The sequence below is a fragment of the Tachypleus tridentatus genome, chromosome 8 (genome assembly GCF_004210375.1).
Source record: "Tachypleus tridentatus isolate NWPU-2018 chromosome 8, ASM421037v1, whole genome shotgun sequence".
In the NCBI taxonomy this organism is placed as follows: domain Eukaryota; kingdom Metazoa; phylum Arthropoda; class Merostomata; order Xiphosura; family Limulidae; genus Tachypleus; species Tachypleus tridentatus.
Window position 1 is genome coordinate 22,022,457 of NC_134832.1, and position 26,804 is coordinate 22,049,260.

At 31.6% G+C, this 26,804-nt stretch overlaps 1 protein-coding gene across 4 annotated transcripts in view; it reads right to left on the bottom strand.

The window, feature by feature from the left end:
* The window catches only part of LOC143258651 (solute carrier family 35 member F1-like), a 277,728-nt gene that overhangs the window by 113,292 nt on the left and 137,632 nt on the right, over positions 1–26,804 (bottom strand). For all 4 annotated transcript variants that reach the window (XM_076517926.1, XM_076517924.1, XM_076517925.1 and 1 more), the window contains exons 3-5: positions 19,681–19,874; positions 5,176–5,335; positions 1,120–1,276 (exon numbers count right to left, since the gene is read on the bottom strand). In XM_076517926.1, the coding sequence (XP_076374041.1) occupies positions 1,120–1,276; positions 5,176–5,335; positions 19,681–19,874 (511 nt within the window). The remainder of the gene's footprint in view (positions 1–1,119; positions 1,277–5,175; positions 5,336–19,680; positions 19,875–26,804) is intronic.

Below are 26,804 nucleotides of genomic sequence, written 5' to 3' on the forward strand. Positions count from 1 at the left end.
GCACAAAACTACACTAACGGACTATCTTTGCTCTGTCTACCAGTATTCTCGAAACGCGGTTACTGGAGGTATAAGTCCTCAGATATACCACTATGTCACTGGGGGTGAGGGAGTTTGATTTGTTTCAAATACAAAGTTTTAGGTCATAACTCCATTACCTCTTTACTGATTTGAAATCTAATTACAGTTTTGGACTAAGGAAGTGATTTATTTGACGCCGCCGAAGGTTTCAGATTAACTTGCTTAATCCTGCCCAAATGAATTACAATTTGATTGTAGGCTGGTAGAGTAATAAAATCAAATCGGGTATATGCGCTTCGCATGCTTGGTGGTGCTAGTTCACAGAAGTATAGCTAATAAAAATACGAAAAAAATCTCATGGTTTAATTTACTCTAATCTTCCCAAAACAATTTCGAGTGGCTCGGCTATTGAGGATTCCCTCTTGTTTTATAATGAAATCAAAACTTGACAGCGTTGCTACTATCAAATAGGTCCCGTACAAGAGGTTCCAATATATCTTTTAACCTCAAATCACTGAATTCGTATATTTGGTGGAAATTAATCTTATACAGACATCCTCGGAAGCGATTATGAATGTCCTTGCTTTACCAAAGTTTTCAATTTCTCAAATACTTTGAAATGAAGTTGTGCTTGCATTAACCCCATATTTTTCAACAGAGGCAGAAATACTGATATAATTTCTATAAAACTTCCATGTTGAATTATGTTTCCGTATCAATCATATTAAAATGTTTCACGCTACGTTCAAGTGTAGAGATTTGCTTCTTTTGCAAACGTAACAAATATAAGGCGATAACGATCTCTACGTTAAATCTTATCTTTCAATCTGGATTTTCACCGATATTTCAAAGGCTTAAAGGTTTATTGCTATTCCAAGTTTAGTATGAAATGCAAAGTAGGCAAAATTGTTGCTTGTAATTTAATTGTATATTTTTTCTTCTTCTAAAGGTAGTGAAGTGGGTCTTTATTTCTTCAAATATTGTTAAAATAAAACTTGTAAAAAATTGGAATACGTTCCTAAGAAAGTAGATACTTATTTACTAACTTAGATCTTTGGTAACTGTTGTTAATTAAGACATTGATAGCACATTACTTACAACTGGATTCCATTTACAACACTCCCGAAGAGTCCTAACATCCCTAGGAATTCAACTCGGTTATAAGTTTTGACAACAAATTCCTCAGCAATATTAGACACCCCATAAAGAGCAGCACCAGTGAGACATAACATGTCTCCTAAAAGTCTATTGCTAGCTGAAAATAAAAATAACAAACACAATGAGTGAACATGTATAAAAAGTATTTTAAATAAATCTGTACATATCTAAACTTAAGGTACAAATAAATGAGGTAACTTTATTTAAACCCCTCATTAAAAACGAAACACATTTCTGTATTTACATGTTATTCTGTTCGAGACTTGGTTTAGTGTTGAATAAAAAACAGAATACGTAAATACTTACTCAGAAAACACAATGCAGTTAAAATAATAATGTTTGTTTGAAATAAATTTTGATTCAGGTTGAGTTTTAAAAACAGAAGTTAAAAGTGTTGGATAGACTTTCAACACAACGATTAGATTTTCTTCTGATGTATTTCACATAGGAATATTTTGTATAAACGTGACGTGGTTTCGGTTACCTCATTAAATTTTCATTGCTTTCTTTATTTCTAATATGTTGTATTTCTTGTTAAAAAATGAATCGTGAAAACTTTGTGAGAGTGCCAAATAAAAGATATAAAAGCGTCAGTATATCAATCTATTATTTAAAACAGCTCAAGAGTTCTGATAATTTTATATTTAAGTAGTTTCTATATGTCTTACCATTCATTGTACTTTACATAATCGATTGAAACATTCTCTTCACTCTACAAACCAAAGTCTTTCTAATATAAATAAAGACAATTGTTTGTTTGTCTATTGAATTTTGCACACAGATGCTCGAGGGCTATTTGTGCTGGCCATCTATCATTTTGAAATTATAGATTTTAAAATTAGGGATGGCTAGTGCAAAGAAACCTCGAGTAGCTTTTGCGAAATTCAATAAACAAACATTTATTTTTATTTGTATTAGAGAGAATTTAGTTTGAAGACTGAAGAGAAAATTTCAGTCAAATATGTAAAGTAGAAGGAAGACAGCTAGTAAATATCAGCTGTAGCTAACTCTTGGTTAACTTCTAACCCTCGAATAACGTCCTTGCGACCAATAGACCGAAAACTTTTATTGATGTGATTTCTTCCCGTACCTGTAGATTGCGATTTGCGCGCCCTAACCACTAGACCATGCAGAACTTCAATAAATTTTGTATTTCTTTTCTCAGTATATAGTTAAAATCCATTAAACTTATACTGACAGGTATGAGTTACTTTTCAGTCCAACAAGATTTCTTCATACGATCAATTTTGAAAAAAAAACCAATAAAATATTTTGGTCGGGATCACTTTAGATAAAGCTGTGATAGGTATTTTAAAAGTGTTTGCTACAAATGGCTCCAACTTCTGATTTTCATGATGACGCAAAATAAAAAAAGCCCTACTTATACAAGAACTCAAACCCAAACTAAACCAATACAAAGAACACTTTTACACCTATATTAATTAATAACCTAACATCTAACTGTAACGCCCCTACAACCTCGTAATAGTTCACACTTTCTTCTCTAAGACATACTTCAAGCAAAGGTCAGTTGAAAACTCTTTTTGTGAACCTTTGAAAACTTGTTCTGTACTTTATTTTAGTTAAAGTTTTAGCACCCATAACAGCCGTCTTTAGAATACAACTTCTCATTTCGTCTTTGCTGGACAATATTCACGTTTCTGTACCAAGCCTTTTAGCAGAGGATGATGATAAAGAACATTATTAAACAATACAATGAATACACGTTTTAAAGTTACAGGTTACGTTATTGTTTTTCTTTTTGCCTTCTTTCTTTTATAGTTTGACACTTTGAATAAAGCTCGATGAACGTCTTTAGATTCACCTTCTCAAAATTAATGAAGAAGACATTTCTCGAAACTAATTTAACCAAAAATGCATACACTTTTTACTCCCCACAATATGGTGAAGACATTTCTAGCAAAACTTGTAGGTTGTTGATGCTTGTCTATGAAGCGAGACAAAGCAGTAAAAATAAAGAAAAGAAATAGTAACAAGTACGAAAACGCTCGAATGCATTTTAATAAAACATTAAGCAACTATACAAACATAACTACTTATAAATTGATATTATATACCAAATAACTTCTCATAAAACATTAACGAGCTGCTATTTGAATCATTTTCAAATCTGTAAGACATTTTCAGGGTAATCATGAAACTTTGTACTCTATAAATATCTTTTTTTATAAATTCACGAGTGCTTGCTGCTAGAATTTTGTAAAGAGTGTTAGCTAGTTTAGTGAAACAAGTCTAAGTTAAGCCTTTCACAACCAACTAGATCTTCGGTATGTTTCGCTTATTGTAAAACAGATTTTATTTCTCAGTAAATGTTGGAAATTGATAGTGGGCAAGTTCTCACCATTAAAAGTTTCAATGGCTCATAATTGAAATTATAGATATATGTATATCACTTTTTAAAATTATCTTAAGGAATTTATTATGTCACAAGAACAATACTTCCATTTAAATATAATTTTACGATGCGTACAAAAAGTACCAATGCGCGGTAAAATAAAAATCAGATGATGATTTACTTACACAAAAGTATAAAACATTCTTTAAGGAGACTAAGAATTGTGTATTTTTGCAATTATTTATTAAAGATAAGAAGTTTTGTTCCTTATATAATTATATTGTTTTTATTTCAAAGTTTAACAAACTTGTGTACTAAGAAATATCAATTTACGAAATAGTTTAGACAAAATATTAAAATTAAACAACAATAAAAGTCATTGGTGACTCAACAAATAGTTGGAAGTGATTAAACGATAAAATTCTGAGTTCTATCCTTGCAGTGGGTACAGCACAGTTAGTCCATTGTGAAGCTTTGTGTTTAACAACAATAAAAATCAATAAAATAAAATACAAGAAAGATTTAACGAAACGCTATTTTTTTATTTTTGAGTTAACACAATAAGTATACAGCTCTCTAAAACTGTAAAAATATTCTGAAGGACATATTCATATATTTGTGATTCACTAGTTATATCAAAGATAGCCCTTCTGAAAAATTTTCCTCACGCTTCTATTGAATTAAAATCATAATAAAATAACAGTGTAACAAGCCATAATATATCACAAACTCCAGAAGTCTTTGGTATTTTAAAAAGATGAGCACTGTGTTTTCTTTCACACTAGGTTTTTCACCTTTTCGTAAGTTTTTTTTAATTTTTGTTTTACATTAGTCTTTTGGATTTTAATCTTACACTAACAAAATTTGACATTTTATTATTATGAAATTAACATCCAAGTATCCTGAGAGTTTAAAAAGGTTCGAAAGCTTATACTGTGCGAAATGTTTCATTGTAGTACTTACTTGTTATAGATTTAAAAAAATCGATTAAATAAAATAAAAGCATTTATTCCAATACAAAAGTACGTCTAGTTTAAGATTTATTTTATTTCTAATTTTACTGTTGTATCTTAGGTAGTATGTTCGTTCTGCTTCTAAAATCAAGTACATTATGTTACCTTTATTTGTACTTTGACTTTTATATGTTATCATTGTTTTTTTCTAGTTTCAGTTTGTAATATATTATTCTCAATTCTATAAGTTCTAAAGCACTTTCGTACTCCAGTTTTTGGCAAGTTAATGTTGGTTCGATTATGTTCTACAAAACATACTTACATTACTCTTACACCTTCAAAAGTACAATTTCACACACTATTGTGTGATATTCAAGGGAACTTATACCTACCGATACAAACATTATATTTCTTCGAATTATTTCTCCTTTTAGATTTCAAATATACGTAGCATTTCATTTACGTGAGGCAAAAGAATGTCTCAATAAAATTATTTTTGTTGAATGCAATTAGTGTAATTACAGTGGTAAATAATCAAGTATAAAGATAATTTAAAATCGTATAACTTAGTACTATATATTTTTGCAACATCTTGTAAACACATTTTATATATATATATATATATAAAGTTTTACTTGTAACATGAATTTTGTTAGTATTCATTTCGTAATTTAATTTTTTACCTACCGATCTGGGAAGTTTTGTCTTCTTCCAAATCGGCCCAGACGAGACACCCAACTCCAAGCAGAGCAACACCTACACCTAAAATATGAACTATTTTGTAACGAACCTTCAGTAATATCCATGAGAGAGCCAGCACCACGGGAATGGTAAAACAGTCTAAAAGCTGAAAGAAATGTCGATAAATAAGTTAGATTTATAGTATATTAGCTGGAGAAACAACGCAATAAAGTTAACTAAAACTCGAAGTTCTTAGATATTTGATCAAACTGTGGAGTATACGTGAGACTTATGACCTATCGTATCAGGCATAAATGATTCTCTCATATCATTCAATTATAATACAGTCATATCTCAAATGTTCTTAAAGATATTATTAAACATTTATTTATTTATTAATAAATAATAGAGTACCTCCGTTTAGAGTTTTACATTAATTGCAACTTAATCAATGAAGTTTGTGATGTTATTGTTTACCAATTGATTAAAGACCTAATTGTTCTTAAGGGAATAAACATTACTGAAGTCATTGGATGGATGTAAATAATTTGTTCTTTCTAGCCGTTTCAGCTGAGTCACGTTCCTCAACAAACTGTCTTTGTATTGATATTACCAGCTCTACTACTCTGTTCTCTTGAACATTTCTTGGTTTAACAATTACTTTGTCTTTCAATCAGTTTTTCAGTCGCCGGGGCAGTTTCCTTCCATTTGGTCAACTTTTCTCATCATCTGCTCTTCCGCCGATCACTAAATACATCGTGTGGGGCACAAAATCTTTGATACTGGACAGTGAAGAGTATATCAACATTTTCTGAGTGTAATTACTGTTAATTAAATACGTTATACAATTGTTTGTTCCTCTAGATACTGAATCGATTTTTTAAAAACAAGTCTTGGTTTCATGCCCACTCAAGAAAGAACCAACTCGACCAGCAACTAAAGATGTTAATAAAAACTAATCTATTGATGTCGAAATTGAGATATTTTCGCAAAATTATTAAATTCACGAACAAAAAAATTCCCTCATTCAATGCTTAGTAACTGATAGCCAGTAGTGAAAAGTATCAAAAGATACGTTTGAAACGCACTGAAAAATATAATATTTAGTCACTTAAGTATTTTCAAGTTTTTATTTTTGCATATTGCATTTTAGTTCTTAACTCACTTATTTCATGACATATTTAATGTTTGGATGTACGATAATTATATACATCATTTCACAAACTCGTTAACGATTTATTTTTTATTCACCTTCGTCCTTCAACAACTTTTCCAATCGAATACCTATATCTAGTCCACGTGAAAGCGTTATGTGTTCCGAGATTCTAAAATCACTTCATTAAGCAAGCGTTTAATAAACGTCACTGCTTACTGGAAAATAGCACTTCACTATTTCCGTTTGTTTAATCGAGCACCTGCTGTACTTATAAGTGCGTAGGTAATGAACGTTCTAAGCAACCTTATGAATATTACATTCAACCAAAGGAGAAAATGATTTTCTTCTCTCTAGATGTAATTTCCAATTAAAAACCGATGCTAAAGGTACTTGACAGTTTCTAATTTTATTTTATCGACAGTTATCAGGACCAGTCCTTCGGTCTATATTATTGTTTCTAGTAAAGCTGCTATTGTCGATGGTAGGTAATAAAATGTCTAATTATCTATCATTTCCTTCTCCAATTGTGTGTCCTCACTATTTAGTCATGTTGTCCGAGCTACAGCACTGATCACAGATGTTGGTAATTTGAAGGGAAAACTTTACTTGGCACTAATCCGAGAATTATTAGGAAAGGTTTACAACCAACTCACAATGTGTGACTTAATTAAAACATCTTTTCTCAAAAATAAACTGGAAACAAACAAAATTTAGATTATTAATATACTTAGTTTAGCCTTAAGAACTCGGAAATGCTATCGACCTTAATGAAGAGTTCCAAGCGTAGTGCTTTCTTTCAGCGTTCTTCTCATATTTAATGTTTACAAACAACAAAAAATGCACATAAACAATTATCGTTAAAGAAAAGTTAAATAATAATGTTTGGAATATCAAAATTAAACAGCATGGCGTGAGCTAGATAAGAATGATGACATAACATAAGTTGTATTTTAAAGCCTGTAACGCTCAGTGTTGGTTAAAATAAAATTGCATGTTGGAAACTAAGTATCTACGGTTATTGAAGACTAAGAAGTTATTGTGATAGCATATAAAGCTGAATGTTTTTTTTTTTTTAATATTTGGTGACAACCACGTAAATTGTATGCTACAAGCTATATAGCATTTCATAATAACCAAGTGAAGTCATATAATTACCAAATAAACACCACATTTTGAAACTAATTTACACTGGAAAACAACCAACTAAAATAGTGTGTTAAAAACTAGGTAACTATGTAACTACAACGGCCAAATAAGATCGTAAATTGAAAGCTAAGTGGCCTTTTATAATAGCCAAGTAACACATATCTATAACCAATGAGACTTATTATAAGTTATCAAACGAAATCAGTTGTTGAAAGCTAAACATAAAATATTGTAAGAACTGAAAAGCACAAAAACAACAAAAAATAAGGAGTTAGTTTGAGACTTAGACAACATTTTGTAATAGTCTTTTGTTTGTTTGTTTGTTTTGAATTTCGCACAAAGCTACCCGAGGGCTATCTGTGCTAGCCGTCCCTAATTTAGCAGTGTAAGACTAGAGGGAAGGCAGCTAGTCATCACCACCCACCGCCAACTCTTGGGCTACTCTTTACCAAAGAAAAGTGGGATTGACCGTAACATTATAACGCCCCCACGGCTGGGAGGGCGAGCATGTTTGGCGCGATTCGGGCACGAACCCGCGACCCTCAGATTACGGAGCGCACGCCTTAACGCGCTAGGCCATGCCAGGCCCTTGTAATAGTCAAATGAAATAGTTTGTTGAAAGTAAAGGACATTTGAGGATAGCCAATGAAAGTTAAATATTTTGTTTAAAGCTACGTAATAATTAATAATATACACAGAAAAGTGTATGTTTGAAACTAAACAACATTTATTTATAGTTAAGTAACGTTATTATATTTCAAGTTGTTACCGAAAATAATAAAAAATATTTTTTCACGTATGTATTTATAATCCCTTTATTTCCATTCTCACAGTTTCGTGTTGGTTATGAGAAGTAGAACACGATTCTTTAACAATGTATATCTTGTTTTCAGTCATGATAGTTTTGAGATCTCGTACATTGTATAGGCCCTCATTCAGAAATCTCACTGCATTATTGCTTTAGGGCTAGCGAGAATGAGATAACAGTGCTTTGTCCACCACGGGTATCGAAACGCGGTTTCTAGCGATATAAGTCCACAGACATTCTTCTGTGCCACTCACTGGTGAGTTGCAGAATTGGAAATCAGGTTGCTAATGAACTATAATCGCCGAAGTAAGGGAACATGTATAGTATAGATTTAAACACTTAGCACTATTTTGTGAAGTACAGCTTAGTCCACTGGCTGTAGATTAATTAATGTAAATAGTCTGTATAGTTTTAGGTACACCTATGAAAGACCGCCAAATGTTTCTAATAGTTTACTCATGCAAAATGACAACCAGTTTGGTAAAATTTCTGTTTTTTGTGCACTGTTTTTAAAAAAGTAATTTTAGAAAATACTTTATCATCTAGTTTTCTTTTTTAGCTTTTTTCATTCTTGCCCGATAGGATAGCGCGTGTGTTTTCAATCTTCCAAAGCTAAAATCTGGGGTTCGATTACGTACGGTGAATATAGGAAATTACCTGCAGTGACTTAGCTCCAAAACAACCTTTTGAACAGTCTGAAAAAGTGAGTGTTTGTTTTTTGTCTTTGTAAATGGTTTCATTGATAACAGCCCCTGTTTTAATAAATGTTTTCCTTGGTAACTTTCTCTATTATTATAAATGAGATTCATGTTCGATTTTGGATTATCTACGTCTTCAAGTAAGCATAAAAATGCCATAACTTTTACAATTGTCATGGCAACACCGTAGTGTGTTTGTGTGTGTGCTTTCTTATAGCAAAGCCACATCGGGCTATCTACTGAGTCCGTCGCGTTGTAGCGTTGTAAATCCGTAGACTTACCGCTGTACTAGCGGAGGAAGACAACACCATAGACCATCGCAAAAAGTATGAGCACGCGTTATAGTAAATCCCTTTTATTCACTATGCATGGAAATATTATATATTAAGCCACTGAGCCACCAGTCAACAACGTGTATTTGGTTCTTAAGCAAGTAATCAGTAAATTCGAAGTAAAAATACAAGCCTGGATGAATCTTAAGAACCAACGCGGTCGATGCAGATGATTGAGTTTTCAGGCTAAATTAAGCATAACTGGTGTAATACCACAGTGTTATTGGGATTTGTGTTGGCTTAATATTTTAATTGTATATTATATAGATAGATGATTAATTCAGCCATAGAGAATCCTCCAAACTAATTAGATGTCTCAACCGACGAAATGGTTACTTTTTCGTTACTTTCTCAATGACGGAACGTTTGGTATTCAAATTTTAAACAAGCTGGCAGCTGCGAATTCAAACTCAGAGAGAAAAATTATTTACCTTCTTTTGTTGTTTCTGCACTAGAAAAGTGCACTCTACCAGCGTTTTAATTGACGTTTCCGTGTTAGCGATTAACACTAATCATTGAAAAATAAAAAGTCAAGTATACTAAGCGCAACGACATTACCTTTTTTATGTGTATTTTAACACTCAATAAAAACAATTATACAATAAAAAGTGAAGATATAAAGCAAGATGGATCTCCAAGGAGTATTCTATGTTATACTATGAGAGTTACTTTTTGAAATCACTTGGGGATTGATTTTAGATCCCGAGAGTAAGAATAATGAAGGGTGAATTTTAATTAACTTCAGAGACACCGTTCTTCAGAAAAACGAATTTCAAAACATGGAGCTGAAAGTTTAATATTTGAATTCCATTAAATTTAGATTATGTTAAATGTGAATATATGTCACAATATACTCTAAAGTAAATATAGAGGATTCAAAAGCAGCAACAAGTAACATGAACACTCAGTTATCTGCATGGTGCTTTTAATGTTGAATGCTTCAAAGTTATTCTTAGAAATTGGATCTAACTTACATGCCTATCGTGAATGTATGAGTTTTCTTTTAGCTGTTTCCATAACTTTGATGATAAGAACAAAAATTACACATAAATAAACAAAAGCTAGTCAAACACTGCAGACAAAATAAAACATGCCAAAAAAGTATATGAATACGTAATGTATTTCAGCGGAAACTGGATTCGGTAAACGCCACTTTACGGGTTATGTGTGTTTGTATGTGTTTTCTTATAGCAAAACCACATTGGGCTATCTGCTGAGTTCACCGAGGGGAATTGAATCCCTGATTTTAGCATTGTAAACCCAAAGACTTACCGCTGTACCAGCAGGAGACTTTTACGTGCTGTTTTTCGTGCTTTTAATCACAACCGAAGTATTCATACCACACAGAAAAATAATTAAAAGAAAGCGAACATTTTCATTATTGTGTGTGTGTGTGAAGTTTTTCACAGGAAGAATATTCAGAAAGTGCACTTCAGTCATACTAATTGTATAAAAATATTTCACTGGTTTTTACATATTAAAAGTGGTACCATTTATTGAAGAACTAATATTTTTAAGAATTCAAGTTTTTCAGTATTACATTACAAAATTATATCTAGAAAGATATAATTAAACCCTCACGCACAGTTCTAGGGAAAGTCGTGTTCTTGTTGAGAGAAGAATATTTAAGTTTAAATTCTGCTCTATTGTAACGAAATACTTGTTGTACATACCGTAGTTATTTTTCTAACTGTTTGTATCGTGAATACCCAAAGTGTGAAATTTTGTACGGATTTTTTATTGTGATGCCATGCACCAGATAGCGCAGAGTATTGGTCACATACATAGACATTGACATACATCGTAAAAATGTGTATGTGTGTGTATGAACTCGGTGAATAAAATTAGCAGTTTGGTCAAGCAACATTTTTTTTTGTATATACAGTGTAGAAGGTTCAATAGAAGAAAAAGCTGTTAGATTACTTTCTTTGCCAAGGACGAAAACATCTGGTGAAACCTCATTGCGGACGGTAATGTAATATCAAAGATATAAAGAGACTTCTAAACTACTCATATTTAAGTATTAAATATTTATCTAATAGACGCTAACATCAATGACCCCAGGTAATAAAGATTGTATGTGTTTTCCTGAACATATCGCCTGTCGTTCTCTACGATTTCTTAGTAATATTTGATTTCATAATTCAGTAAACGTCATTCGAATTTCAAGCCATAGAAATGATGAATAAAACATTAAGCTCTCTAGACTGCGAGACAAATAGATACGTGAATAAAGGTAATTTAATCTTTTTGGGAAGGACAGAAGGCAGCTAAACTCAAGTATTGTAAACAGCTTAGAGTATTTCATATAAAGGACAAAGGTAACTAATACTAAGAAAACAGTACCAGTGCTCATTTTGTTAAAGCAAAATGTTTCATCTCGGGAGGTGAATATTTGAATGTAGTCATATTCGTATAATTATTAATAAACAAAATATGAAACTGTACTATAAACGCAATGTATGGTTAGCGTAATATTGTTTTAAGATTTTAAGGATAGGATATTAAACGTATGCAAAACCGTGCGACATGAACAGGTGGCTAGGGTATTCGACTTGCAGACTGAGGGTCGCGGGTTGCAACCGTCATGACATCAAACATGCTCGCCCTTTCAGCCGTGGGAGCATTATAATGTGACGGTCAGTCCCACTATTTGTTGGTTAAAAAGTGCTCAATAATTGGCGGTAGGTGGTGATGACTAGCTGCCTTCCCTCTAGTATTATACTTCTAAATTAGGGACAGCTAGTACAGATAGTCTTGTGTAGCATTGCGCGAGATTCGAAACAAAGAGGGACGTGAAACATTAGGCTTATTTACAAAAGGTGCATATATTATATTAAGTTAAAGTCTTTTAAAGTATAAATTATGTAAAATATTAAGTTTCTTTAGAAAAGGTTAGCCGACGGTCTTAATTAGTTCAGAATTCCTGGCTTAAGTTTCTCAATGACGTGTTTAGGTACTAAAGAATGCTTTAAAAAACCCAGTACGCCTCACTACTCCTGAGAAAAGAGTGACAAATAAACGCATGATTACCATGTCACCATTTGTTAGTAGTAATTTCATGCGATCTTTCTTTTGTTTATAATAAGCACAAAGCTATACAATGCCCTATCTATGTTCAGCCCACTACGGGTGTCGAAAGGCGGATTTTAGCATTATAAACCCTCAGACTTACCAATATGTAATTAGGGGCATACTATCATTCAAAAATAATTCTCGATGAGCTATTTTACATTAAGATTTTTTTTAAGTTTCAATTTGAAAGCACTTTGTGTGAAAATATGATAAGCGGCCAGAGCACAGATTTCAAGATTTAGATATAGACCTCTGTCATGTGGAATCTCTGACCAAAGGAAGAGTAACCAATACGTGAGGAAAAGATACTGCTACGAGAACAGCACAACATTATTGCTAACATCTTTATTGAGAAGGCATCTTGAGACATGTGAATGATTATAATGTACACGTAGTTAAAACATTTTTTAATCGAGAAATTGATATGGATGTTTCATCAGTTGAAAATTTTTGACATAAGAGAACACAATAACGATATCTCTTTGCAGTACACACTAGTGACTCATATTTTTACTTGTTGATTAATGACGCTCATAATGTATAAGTTTCTGCCGGTATATTTATTTTTAAGATTTTATAGCTACTTGAAACTATAATTCAATAATTTAAAATGGCCTTCTTTGTTTGCAATTTTGCGCAAAGCGAGATGAGAGCTATCTAAGCTAGCTGTTCCTAATTTAGCAACGAAAGACTAGAGAAGAGGTAGCTAGTCATCATCACCCACCGTCATCATTAGAGCTACTCGTTTAACAATGAATAGAGGAATTGACCATAACATTATAACGCGCCCATGACTGATAGGGAAAACATGTTTGGTGAAACGGGGGTACGAACTCGCCACCTTAATCGCCAGGCCTTGCCAGGCCTAATATGAAATGAGAAGTTATTAAGGCTAAAATCTTGTTGTTTTTGTTTTCTTTCAGGAATAATATCATTAATACTATTTTTCATATTTCCTTAATGAATATAATTATGATCACCAGCGTTTCATAACTGACTTTATGTTAGCTTGTTTGATATTTCAGACTAAACATTATTTATATTATTGTAAAGGTTATTTTATCTTGTCTTTAATGGTGCAAGTTTATTTTCCCTTCATTCAGGGTTAAGAAACTCCACCCAAGCTCTAAACATTAAAAATCGATTAAAAATGAGAGCATTAAAATTCTAAAAATATCTACTAATTCATATACCTTTTGTCAGCCAACACTGGTAATGTTATTCGATACTTTTGTCAGCCAACACTGGTAATGTTATTCGATACTTTTGTCAGCCAACACTGGTAATGTTATTCGATAATTTTTTTGTGATGAAATTACCTGATTACACGCCATTCTTTGAAAATCAACTTCAGAGGCAGAAATTTTAAACAGCGCGATCAAAATTTCGAAACTATATCAAATAAATAGAATACGTCTGATATTGAATATTTTTACAGAAGGTTTGTTTGTTTTGAATTTTCGCGCATAGCTTCACAAGTGTTATCTGCGCTTGCCGTCCCTAATTAGCAGTGTAAGACTAGAGAGAAGGCAGCTAGTCATCACCACCCACCGTCAACTCTTGAGGTACTCTTTTACCAACTAAAAGTAGGATTTACCTTCAAATTATAACGCCCTCACGGCTGAGGGGCAAGAATTTTCGGTATGATGGGGGATTCAAACCTTCCACTCTCAGATTACTAGTCGATCTACCTAACCATCTGGCGATGCCGACCTTCTACAGATGGTCTTAGTGAGTATTTCGATCATTTAACAAATGCGGTATTTGATATAACTAGCCAATAAAAGTATAATAAAAATATATATCTTATATTAAGCATAAAGAAGTGATTTTATTTGTTAATTATGTTAATATTATGCAAAATTATGCCAATGCAATTGAAATGTATTATGGAGTAGAACGCGTCCACTTAAAGCACAATAAGAGAAGAAAAGGGTTGTTTAACATCATATTTCGGGACAACATGGGATCAATTGGTTCATCTCGAATGTTCCATACTCGAAACTAAATTAACTTAAAAAAAAGCAACTTAAAACCAGCCTTTGTCATTCATATACTTATCAAACTTCTTTTGAAACTCGCTTAAATTTACTGCCTCTACAACATCTGAAGGCAACCCATTCCAAAGTCCAACTACCTGTTAAAAAATAAAACTGTTTTAGCTGAAAATATCTCTTACCCTGCCAAAATTTATATATGTGTTCCCTTTTTCTACCATTCTCACTGTAAAGTATTAAAAGAGTCATAAAACAATACTTGTTAATTAAGAATGAAAAAAACAATGGAAGACTTGTTTAAATGTGAACATTTTCCATAAATATGATAAAAAGAAACATTGATTTTGTATTCAAATGTTAATAGTTTATAAACATTGTATGCTGTTTAAATGTGTTATATGATGAATATGTTTTGTATGCATGGTAAAAAAGAAAGACATTATTTATTACATTAAAGTACGGAAAGGTGTTTGAGAAAAAAAAGGAGAGAGAGATATTGTTTAGTTACTACCCAGGATGGATAGATTTCATTAATCAAAAGGAAAACGTGTTATTAATTACGGTAAATACAAGGAAGTTATCAAGAAGTACAATAAAGTAAAACGTGATATTGTTATATGTGGAAAAGAACGAAAGGTATTTTTATGTATTTTGAATAACAATAAAGTATTTCTACACAAAGTAGCTGACGAAACGATACGGTATAGGACAGGAAAAAAGGAGCTATAGTTTATAAATTATTGTGAAGGACAATAAAAACTGTAAGTGCAGCGTTAATTATGATACATATGGGAAATAAATATTAAGTTTTAAAGAAAATAATAAAAATCTTTTTTCTGTCAAAATTAACAGAAACATAAATCGACGGATATAAAGATATCGTCTGCAAAGATTAAATTCGAAAAATTCTTTCTTTCTTTTTATAACGATAAAGAATTAATACGTATTTTTATCCATCATACTAAATATGACTACAACTAGATAGAAATACTACTACGAATAATAAATAAAATCACTATATAACATTCCTTAGGGACTACATAAAGAATACAATGTTAAAATATAATAGGCCTAATATTAATGTTTGGTGACAAGTATGATTAACTGGAACATGCTTCGTCAGCTTTGAAAGGCATTCACACCATAAAATTCCACAAATATTTATTTTTCAATTCAAGCAACATCCTTTGGTTAAAAGCTCCATAAAGAGCTATCCACGTATAGCCCTCTCTTATTTTGAACTGACACGTTATAGAAAAGACAGCTATTCAACGCCACCCATCACAGAGGCTTGGGGAACTGTAACCGAAATGTTATATTCGTCCGTCACTCTCGTAGTTCATACACGACCGAGTGTGTTTTATTTTCAGAAACAAGCCGCAAACCCTGAACCTTTGGTTTCGTAGTCCGGACATTCTAACCAAATAACAATGTTCGGCCTCAATTTCTTATTGACAAAAAGTAGACGTGAAACAACCAAACAAATTTGTTAGTCTTTGTTTTAAAACAGATATCAATAATATTGAATTGTATTATTTAATTTCCATTGCATTCAAACTGGTTTTCAGGAAATATTAACAAATGTTTTTTTTTTTTTTAGTATTACATAGTTTAAAGTGTGAAAGCAAACTCATATAAAATATTAAAAAAAAAACTTACACCATTGTCATGAATTCCAAGCAGAAATGCAATGAAGCTGCTAATATTTATGATATTATCTTAAAGCATCACAAGGATGGCTTGGATTTCACAAACATAATAGTTGTCTAAGAACTATTGATATCGTCTATTTTATTCAAAACAACTGTTAAATGTGTGGGCTAGATGAAGTAAGTTAAATATAATTCTTATCAATTTTTAATTTGAATCATGTATTACGATACGAACTAACAATACAATATCATTTATTTTTTAAGCTTTAATACCAATCATTTGTTATTATTGTTTTTACTTTAATTAATTTTTGCTATTACTCAGTAGCACTGGTTAAAGAGTAAGTTAAATTTGTTGTTACCTCACGTAGTAGGTCAACTCTAACCACAGAGTCAACGGATGAAAACCACATAAATGAAAGCAAAGAAGAATATGTGAGGATACGTCAACCACACAATAACTGCCATATCCATTGCCGACAAAGCTTCTTTCCTAATACCAAAGCTGGGATACAACAGATATTGTGGCAGTCTAGGTGCTACTTATATATTATCAGCTGTATAAATGAAGTGTTATAGTGTGAACTAGTTTTATTATTTTTTTAATTTACCAACCATTATTACAGAAAGGATAAATAACACAATATTATTAGTGATTATATCAATACTAAATTTCATTAAACTCATCCTTGTTGTATTTAATAAAGTCAGCTCTAGTTCTCAGTTCACATAATTCTAGTTCTTGTTATACTCCGCCTTATTTTCCGTTACAAGCTACGCTAAATCCATAACATCGTACTCCCACAGTTCAATGTCCTATTACACTTAAACTTACATCAAATTTGTACGTAACTCAACATCATGTAATAGAGTCCTTACACTTTAAACAAAATATATCCTTTTGCTCACCACGGTACGTCTTTCATATTGTAATATCCAAATCATGCATGCATATTATGTTAAAATTAATATAACTTCTCATTATAGAGAACCCAGTATCATAGTGTACAATCGAATCCATAATTCGTTATAACCAGTTATTTATATTAATTTAGTAAATCTTCATTTTCCTAAATTAGACTGACACCGTGCAACAGTCAGTCATGTTACAGACTTAACCCTGCTTCAAATAACACTATATCTAGCTTATTCACTTCCACATCTTCTCACATTCAACTTTACTAATGAATGAACATTGTATTCACTGTATAATCACTACTGTATACTTCTACAGTCAACAGTTTCTACAGTTTCTATTTAGTAATCTATTTAATTTTCCAAAGATAACAAATAAATTGTAGGTGTTCAAAGAAATGTTGCGGATAATTTTACATCTCATTTGGCCAATCACACATCTTCCTGCGAAGCAATTACATTGTTTCCTACACTTAATACTACATCCTATAACAGATCGCTAATATATTTCTTCTTTCTACAGGCAACTATATATAACATTGGATATAATCACTCTTACCTCTAAGTATGGCCATACCTACATATTCCTATGAAACCACTACATGTCTTGCTATACTCAATAGAACATCTTGTTACACATTATAATTTATTTCGGACGAATGCCTGAATCATTATGCTACGTACGTTACGTATTACGATTTCAAGTAAACGGACATTTTAATTTAGAAGCTAATTGAATTTCGATATGTATCAAATTTACGATATTTGCCAAAAAGATTGATACACACAATTTTCTTTTTAGACACAAATATATTTTAATACACAAACAAAAAACAATACAATTTATAACGAACAAAATTAATTAACTTAATTTAAGTGGTTTACAGTGTTCCGAATATATGAAGGTTCCTAGTCAAATCCTATACTTTTCCGATTAATAAGCGTTAATCAAAATTATAACCTCTGGGGCTTACCGTATACGGAATGTAGCTGACAAATAATATATATCGATCTCTTGGCGTGTTGCCTTACATAGTTTAAGGCGAGATTCTCGAAAGTTCAACAATGTTTGAAAACATGTAAACTAAATATTGTTAATTCTTGTTCTCGAGAACCTTCTACAGATTTAAAGAATAGGCGGGACTTGCGCAATAAGCATTCAACAATATATGTTACACGCATAAAAATTATACTGAAGAAACGTAGGCATTAAAATAAATGCATAACAGTTAATCCGTTACAATCTTATTACAGGTTATTAATATCTTTCTACAGGCAGCTATAACAGTAAATATAATTACTCTTATCCCTAAGTACAGCCATAACTACATCTTATGAAACAACTACGTACCCTGCTTTACTCAATACTACATTTTATTACAGATAATTAATATCTTTATTATTTCTACAGGCCACTATAACATTGGATATAATCACCCTTGCCCTTAACTACAGCCAAGGCCATGTCTATTAACTTTACTTAAGCTGAACTCAGACATGGTAATTCTGATCAAACCGTACAGTTAATTAAGCTACTTAGAAGAAAATAACAAGACGTAATGTTCTGAGAGGCCTAACAATCAATGTCACAATAGTAAATTGAGAAGAAAATAACTATGCTAATAATCAAATATATTAAGTGGTTTTAAGTTGTTATTTGAAGTGACTTCTAAGTCTATAATTTACACTCCTGTTGAAGACATATAAACAAAGGCTACTTCAAGACCTTTTTCTGTACATAATATTAATCACAACTCTTTCTAATTCTCCAGACTTAGCCTAGTAAAGCTTGGCATCATTTTTTGTTATTCGTCTGTAGCCGTAATATAGAGCTTTGCTAGATCATTAGGTTGTTACGAAAGAGCTTGGTTGATACTTCTGTACCTGTAATACCATACCTGTAGTTAGTTCGTAATCATGTAGCAGCTGAGGACCCAAAAGCTTGAAATGGGATTATGATCTTAGTTGAGATGTTTTTAGATTTTGCGATGTTATAAACATTTCATTGCAGATCAAACATTTTGTCAATGATATTATTATTAGCAAATATTTCGATTTTGTGGTGCTATGGATGAGTATACTTTACTCAGACTGTGCTAAATATGAATTTTCCTTAGAGTAATCAAATAGTCCGCACTAGTCAGAAATTACCGGTAAAGGGTGTTTGTCTGACAGGCTTTTGTCCAATAATTTAAACATTTTCAGAATGAAGAAATATTCATCTTCACTAAAACAATTCGTTACAAATAAAGAATGTTATATGTCTTCTGAAACACTTTTCATTCACTGTAGTTAACACAAATCTGTTTATTTTCACATTTAGAAATGTTTGTTAAACTTCTATTGTTGAATAAAATATGAAATGAGTAAAGTGGGATACAAGACAATATGACTGGAAAAATGGAAACTTAGACCGAAATCCCAAACCATACCGCTACTTTCCGGTCATATATTCTTTATCAACTGTATAGACAGTTGTCCACTATAATAAATGATAGAACCGTAAAGTTTAGTTAATTTGGCTAAGAGGGAATAGGCTTGAAGTTCGATCGGCATAATATTTCACTTTTTCACAATATTTATACCTCTATTTATAGGTTTTATTAATAACTGAGAACTGCTTGATTATCTGACGGAAATATTTGTAAGAGGAAAGGTTTGGCATTTTTAATTTATCTTACGGAATTATTATACAGAACTATGAAAAGTACAACAGTCAAGACTAGACTTACTTGGACACTTGTCAGTGACGTGTATTGATACGCCTTGACCAGCAAAAAGTTAGCCTCCACATCGGCCGCTGCTACAAGGAAATATTTCCACCCGCGATTGCGCAGGACGGGAATGAGACCTTGTTCACCCGAACGGCATGCTAGCCAAGTGGTGAACACCGTGCAGAGAAGTACATAAGTGAGGAAGCTCTGAGCTTAGAGAAGAGAAAGAAAAGTATGTTACAATGAAGATTGACTATTTATACGGATAGTATAAAAGCATTCTTTAGAATCGGTGCAGTTCCTGTAAAATTATTAACCGAAGTATAATACAGAAATTCTCGCTACACAGGAGATATAAATTTGTAGCCTTTGGTACAGAAAATATGAAAATCTATACTTAATGATATTCGAAGAAATAAAGTTAAATCGTGAGGATAAAAAGGGATTTGAGTAATTATAATCTGTCTTTTCATAAAAAAATAAAGTTTATTATGTATAGCACTGTTCTGTTAGGATAGTTAATTTCACCTTGAAAAATGTATAGAACTGTTCTACTAGGATGACTTACTTTACCTTATAAAGTTGTGTACTACTGTATAGAACTGTTCTATTAGGATGACTTACTTTACCTTATAAAGTTGTGTACTACTGTATAGATTGTTTGTTTGTTTTGGGAATTTCGCACAAAGCTACTCGAGGGCTATCTGTGCTAGTCGTCCCTAATTTAGCAGTGTAAGACTAGAGGAAAGGCAGCTAGTCATCACCACCCACCGCCAACTCTTGGGCTACTCTTTTACCAACGAATAGTGGGATTGACCGTCACATTATACACCCCCACGGCTGGGAGGGCGAGCATGTTTAGCGCGACGCGGGCGCGAACCCGCGACCCTCGGATTACGAGTCGCACGCCTTACGCGCTAGGCCATGCCGGGCCACTACTGTATAGAACTGTTCTATTAGGATGACTTACTTTACCTTATAAAGTTGTGTACTACTGTATAGAACTGTTCTATTAGGATGACTTACTTTACCTTATAAAGTTGTGTACTACTGTATAGAACTGTTCTATTAGGATGATTTATTTTACCTTGTGAATAAATCATTATAACAGAATATTTTTGTAGCGAAATAAGTTTCAGAATCGTGTCTAAAAAATAAAACTACTTTACAAAGAAAGCGTTTATTTTTTTAAATAGTAGATTTAGAAACGGTTGTGTTGAGAAAAAAATAGAGAAGTTATCTTACCGCTAAAAAAATGCTATGAAATATTTCTCTCAGTTCATATATCATTTTAATATAAGAGCATTTGAATAATAATAATTATATTAATTAATAGAAATGTAAACAAATTATTCACAAATCAATTGGATGTGACTTGCTCTTAAACAAAAAGCTGAATGAAGTATCTTGTGATAAACCTTATTTGTTATCATTGTCATATGATATATCTTTGATAAAACTAATTAAACCTAGACGACGTGAGAACAATTAGGAACAGCAACATATACTACTAATGAATTCATCTGATTATGATTGTCCTATTTGAATTCATCTGATTGATGATTGTCCTATTTGAATTCATCTGATTGATGATTGTCCTATTTGAATTCATCTGATTGATGTTTGTTCTATTTGAATTCATCTGATTGATGTTTGTCCTATTTGAATTCATCTGATTTATAACTGTCCTATTTGAATTCATCTGATTGATGATTGTTCTATTTGAATTCATCTGATTGATGATTGTCCTATTTGAATTCATCTGATTGATGATTGTTCTATTTGAATTCATCTGATTGATGATTGTCCTATTTGAATTCATCTGATTGATGTTTGTCCTATTTGAATTCATCTGATTGATGTTTGTCCTATTTGAATTCATCTGACTGATGTTTGTCCTATTTGAATTCATCTGATTGACGATTGTCCTATCTGAATTCATCTGATTGACGATTGTCCTATTTCTATTCATCTGATTAATGATTGCCGTATTTGAATTCATCTGATTGATTTGTTTGCCACCATTTTATATTACTGTTAATATTACGTGTTATATTTGATTAATATTGTTGTAGGGTAGACAAATAATACATATTTCCATACCACTACGAGGTATTCTCATATATGTATCTATACCTCTTTATTTCTGAATTATGTGCATATTAATATACTTCTGAATCATCCGGTATACTACTAAGACAATCATTAACTGAAGACTTTCGACAAAAATGCTATAACCAAACAACATAACATTATAGTACAATGCAGTAAAATAAAGTTACTTAAATGACGCTATAGTAAATAGCCGCTGATACGCATTTTCTGTGAAGACTGACGTTCACTTGGGAACCATTTAACATACAAATTTGCAGAACCCAGACATTCTTGTGACGCTCTCCTTGCAGAAGAACCATGTTAAACTGTTTTTCAGTTCAATAAAGTGTTGTTATTTCAATGATTTAGGAGCAGGTGCAGCACAATTATTGTATACTACATTGTGTAAATACTTATATTTTGATATTTTTGAACTACCCTTCAAAAGTACAATGAATGATCTGCTAATACAAACTCCTGACCTTGCTTCTAAAACTGAGTTTTGTATACAACCTCTTCTATGGTCTATTTTGACTTTACTTGGCACAACTCCTCATGCAGAACAATTTTCAATGGTCTGTTTTGACTTTACTTGGCACAACTCATCATGCAGAACAATCTTCAGTGATATGTTTTGACTTTACTTGGCACAACTCCTCATGCAGAACAATCTTCAATGATCTATTTTGACTTTACTTGGCACAACTTCTCATGCAGAACAATTTTCAATGGTCTGTTTTGACTTTACTTGGCACAACTCATCATGCAGAACAATCTTCAGTGATATGTTTTGACTTTACTTGGCACAACTCCTCATGCAGAACAATCTTCAATGATCTATTTTGACTTTACTTGGTACAACTCCTCATGCAAAACAATTTGTTTAAATTCCTTTTTATTCCTGAATTATTTTCCTGTATATTGTTTCAAAGAATATTTTTATTTGTATTCTATTCATTTAATGCTTAATAGATTCATAGGCATCAAATCAAACATTATAATTTTTTTCAGTTACTAAAATATTATTTTAAATCTAATATTTAACATTGGAAACATTTTACTTAAAATCTCTTAAACGGATTTGCTGAAGACAGAACGCTGTTGTTACTCAAACCAGATTGCTAAGTTTCACTGTATATACGTTTTGTGGTGAAAATATATTTAGTTATTGAAATACAAGTTTGGGTTTCTATTAATTTATTCAATATTTTAGTTGTTGTCTAGAGTGTTTCTCAGCAAAAAGCGTCACGAGTATCGAAACTCGATTTTTAGTGTTGTAATCTTTTGGTCTTACTGTACGATTCGTTAAAATCATAAACATGGTAGCAAGACGACTGAAAAATGACCCAATTAGAATTGTGGTAAAATATAACACTTAGGCGTGTGTTTTAAATTATTAAATTAGGTTGTTGTGATTAATAGACAACAATTTGAACTGACATAAAATACGTTAGAATTACTAGTTTATTATGTAATTTCAGCTACAAGGAGAAACATGCAAATATTTCATTATTTCACATCCCTTACTTATAAAAAAACTTTCACAGTGAAGAAAAGTAATAGTTTTAAGTTTTTCTAGTGATCATGAACCCAAATTTGTAGTTCAAATTCACAGAGTAAAAATCAAAGCCACTGTTTGTAAAAACGATGTTTCTCTTATCATGATTTTTATTGCACCGATTATGTTTTCTTACATAAGCCTCTTTATTGGTAATTAAAAAATAAAATCTTATTATTTCCTTCAAACACTCCTAATAATTGTTTGTTTTGAAACTTCATGATTCAATAATTGTCATAGACGAATCAGAAAAGATATTAAAAATAAAAGTTTAAATGCAGATGAATTTTTCAACAAATATTTTAACAAAATATTTGTTTTTGCATCTTGTGGTTGAAACATTATTTAAATATACATGATATAAATCAAAAGAAAACATTCCTTGAATAAAGAAACTTATTTTGGATTTGTAACCATCGTAGTACTAGATTCCTGTATAAAAGACCTGACACTTTCTTTGAATTTTATGAAACTCTAAAAAAACAAAAATTAGCCACTTGCAAATAACGTAAAATAATAAATATCGAAAAATGACTAAGTTCTATTTCAAATATCTTTAAAAAAGTTAATGGGAAAATAGCACAAAGCGAAAAAAGAATCAACATTCCTCATTCAGTCTACTAAACCTGAACAATAGATACTTGATGTAAACAGAAAATTGCTATTCCGTTATTAGGTGTAGCTTATCATCACACAAATTTAAATAGAAAAGTTATGTTACTGATAAAACACTGCTGTTTGTTAAATGTGATTGTTCAAGAGCTTCTAAAAAGCCTTTTCTAAAAGCAAACGTCCGTCATTGTAATGCCAAGAAATGGTTATTAGAAGAAGGGCTAGTTCTTCAAGACATCAAGTATATAGACTCACTATAGCGTCGGGAGCTCAGCAAGTGCTAGTGGCAAAGCGTAAGAGCAGCTATTCAGATCAAGTAAAGGGCACTCCAGGGACTGAATGTTTGTAATGAGGTTAGCCTGTTTCACAGTGTAAGTTCTTCGCACGGAATCAAGTCATGCGTATTTCCTTGTTGGCTCTTGTCGCGTGTTCTTAGATTTCTTGTCTCACATACTCTGATTAACAAGATTGGTCCAGAGAAGTTGTTTTTAAAATAAAAGGTGACTGTTGAACGCTAATACTTTTTTACGAAAAACAAAACATTACCCCTTATTACATTGAAGTAAACTGATAAAATATGTAAACTAAGCACATTTTTATAATCTTAATTTTTACCGTAAAGTATGTAATTTTGGTCGTTTTGTTAAACAAAAATTCAAATATCGTATTTGATACTTTCATATGTTTTTTTCTATACAAAACCTATACCTAACATAAGTTGTGTACAAATAACCATCTAAATAAATCAACGTAAAATACTGAATTTGAAACTTGAGTACAGAGGACTAAGAAGGTTATATCAAAATTATTTAGAATATGCAAATGATAAAAATAATGTTGCGGTGGAACAGTATATATCATAATTACATTTTGACGTTGCTTGACATTAGATAGGTAGTGTAACTGCCATCGAAAATTAATTGTTTCTCGGAAAGATATGTAAGAGCACATTTCAATCCAAAATTTCAGATTGAAAATTTAAAATTTCCAAGGCTATGATATCTCGTGGTCAATTTTTGACTATTTTTTAGAACCCAAACGACATTTTTCTTGACCAAACTAATTATTTTTTAGAACTTGTTCCACCAAGCTATTAATGGTTTTGCATGATTTCGTGCACAACAAATCGTGTGAAATTAAGCATTAGTAAAGTTTTATGTATCGATTTCCTATGCTCCAAGTAGCTTAGTCTCTACTTTAAAACTTACATACTGGCCTAAACACTACAAAATCAGATCTGAACAGATATAAAGTAAAACAATGAAAAATATATTTTGTGTGTGATTGTAATGCATTTTGGCTCTTCCTATTTTGAAAGATACAATGTGCAGAGAATCTACCTACGGTTATGATTTTGTATTTATTCTTCCTCAGTTTTCATGTCACAAGTTTAGAATATTTAGTATACACTTAAAGCTTATTCTAATCACACTGTTTGATCGGTCTAATTTTAAGCTATTATTATATTTGCCTTTTGATGTTTATTGGTTTATGTGCTCATATTGGTGCCATTGTTTTGTATTGTTTAATTATTTCAAAACTTGTATATGGACTCGATTTTGTTCGTAAATTACCAGAACTCATGTAAATGAACAAATAACTTAAATGGAAACAAACTATCAAACTCTGTAATATTTCACCTTATTTCGTAATAACTGAATCAGTTGAAACAAATTGATAAGACAATGCAAATTTCAGAAAATGTAATTTATCTTTCTTTAGAACATAATGAGGCTCGCAAAAGTTTTTTTAAATAAATTACAAAATTTCAGAAAATGTAATTCATCTTTCTTCAAAACGTGATGAAGGTCGTCAAAGGTTTTCGTAAATGACCTTTAGGACTATTTTCAACCTAGTTTCATTAATGAAAAGCTACTCAAGTAACATTTGTCCACCAGCTCTCAATATTATTATTATAACGAGTTGTCAGCTTGCTTGTTGTTTTGGACAAGGTTTTAAGTCTTGTTGGTTTACAGATATAGGAGGTTCAGATGGATTTTAAATCTCTTACTTCCCTATCCAATCTCAACTATTTATTCCAGAAAAAATATTATTCTAACTGCAACATGAGGATCAACGGGTGTGTTTTCCTCGACCCCTTTCAAAGATATATCTACGGACGTAATCAAAGTAATATAGAATATGTAGAACAAACTTTCTCTTATTGGCTTTGTGCAAAAGTTTTATTCATCTCAAACAATTTCAGATGAATTCAGGCTTTTTTTATTTTTAGTTTTAGAACGCTATGAGAACGTTGCACATACAAAACACTTTTTAATGTTCTCTCGTAGTTAAAAATGTTATTATATGGTATAATTCTAGCGGTAGGTGGCCTTAATTTATGTCTATTTCTAATGCATAAGTCAAATGATGAGAGATGTTTCCATCATATAAACAGTACGGTCTAATTCATCAAATAACTCATTTTTATACCAATATTTCATGAAATAATTCAGTGAACTATGTAGAAGTCTTTCAACAACTTTTGCAAATATGTATAAAAACTTCTTTAAGTATAACTCGGTAATTTGTAAGCTGTTTTAAGTAATGCATTCTATATTACTTTTAATTCTTGTTGTGTGCCAGTGCGACATTACACCGTTCTATTGCTAAGCATATGTACGTTTTTATATATTTTAATTATATTTCCAGCGGATGTTTCTTCGCTTTTGCTTGTTAGACTCTTAGCATAGTTTGTGCGTTGGCAAACTTTGGTTTTATTAATATTATTTATATAACATTAACTTCGAATCATAGATAAACCCTAGGAATTTAACTGATGTTGTAGTTTGGGGGAATATGTCATTCATATATAGTTTTGGTGTCTGTTTTTCAGTTTTGTTAATTTTGCGAATACGACTAGTTTTTCCGACGATAA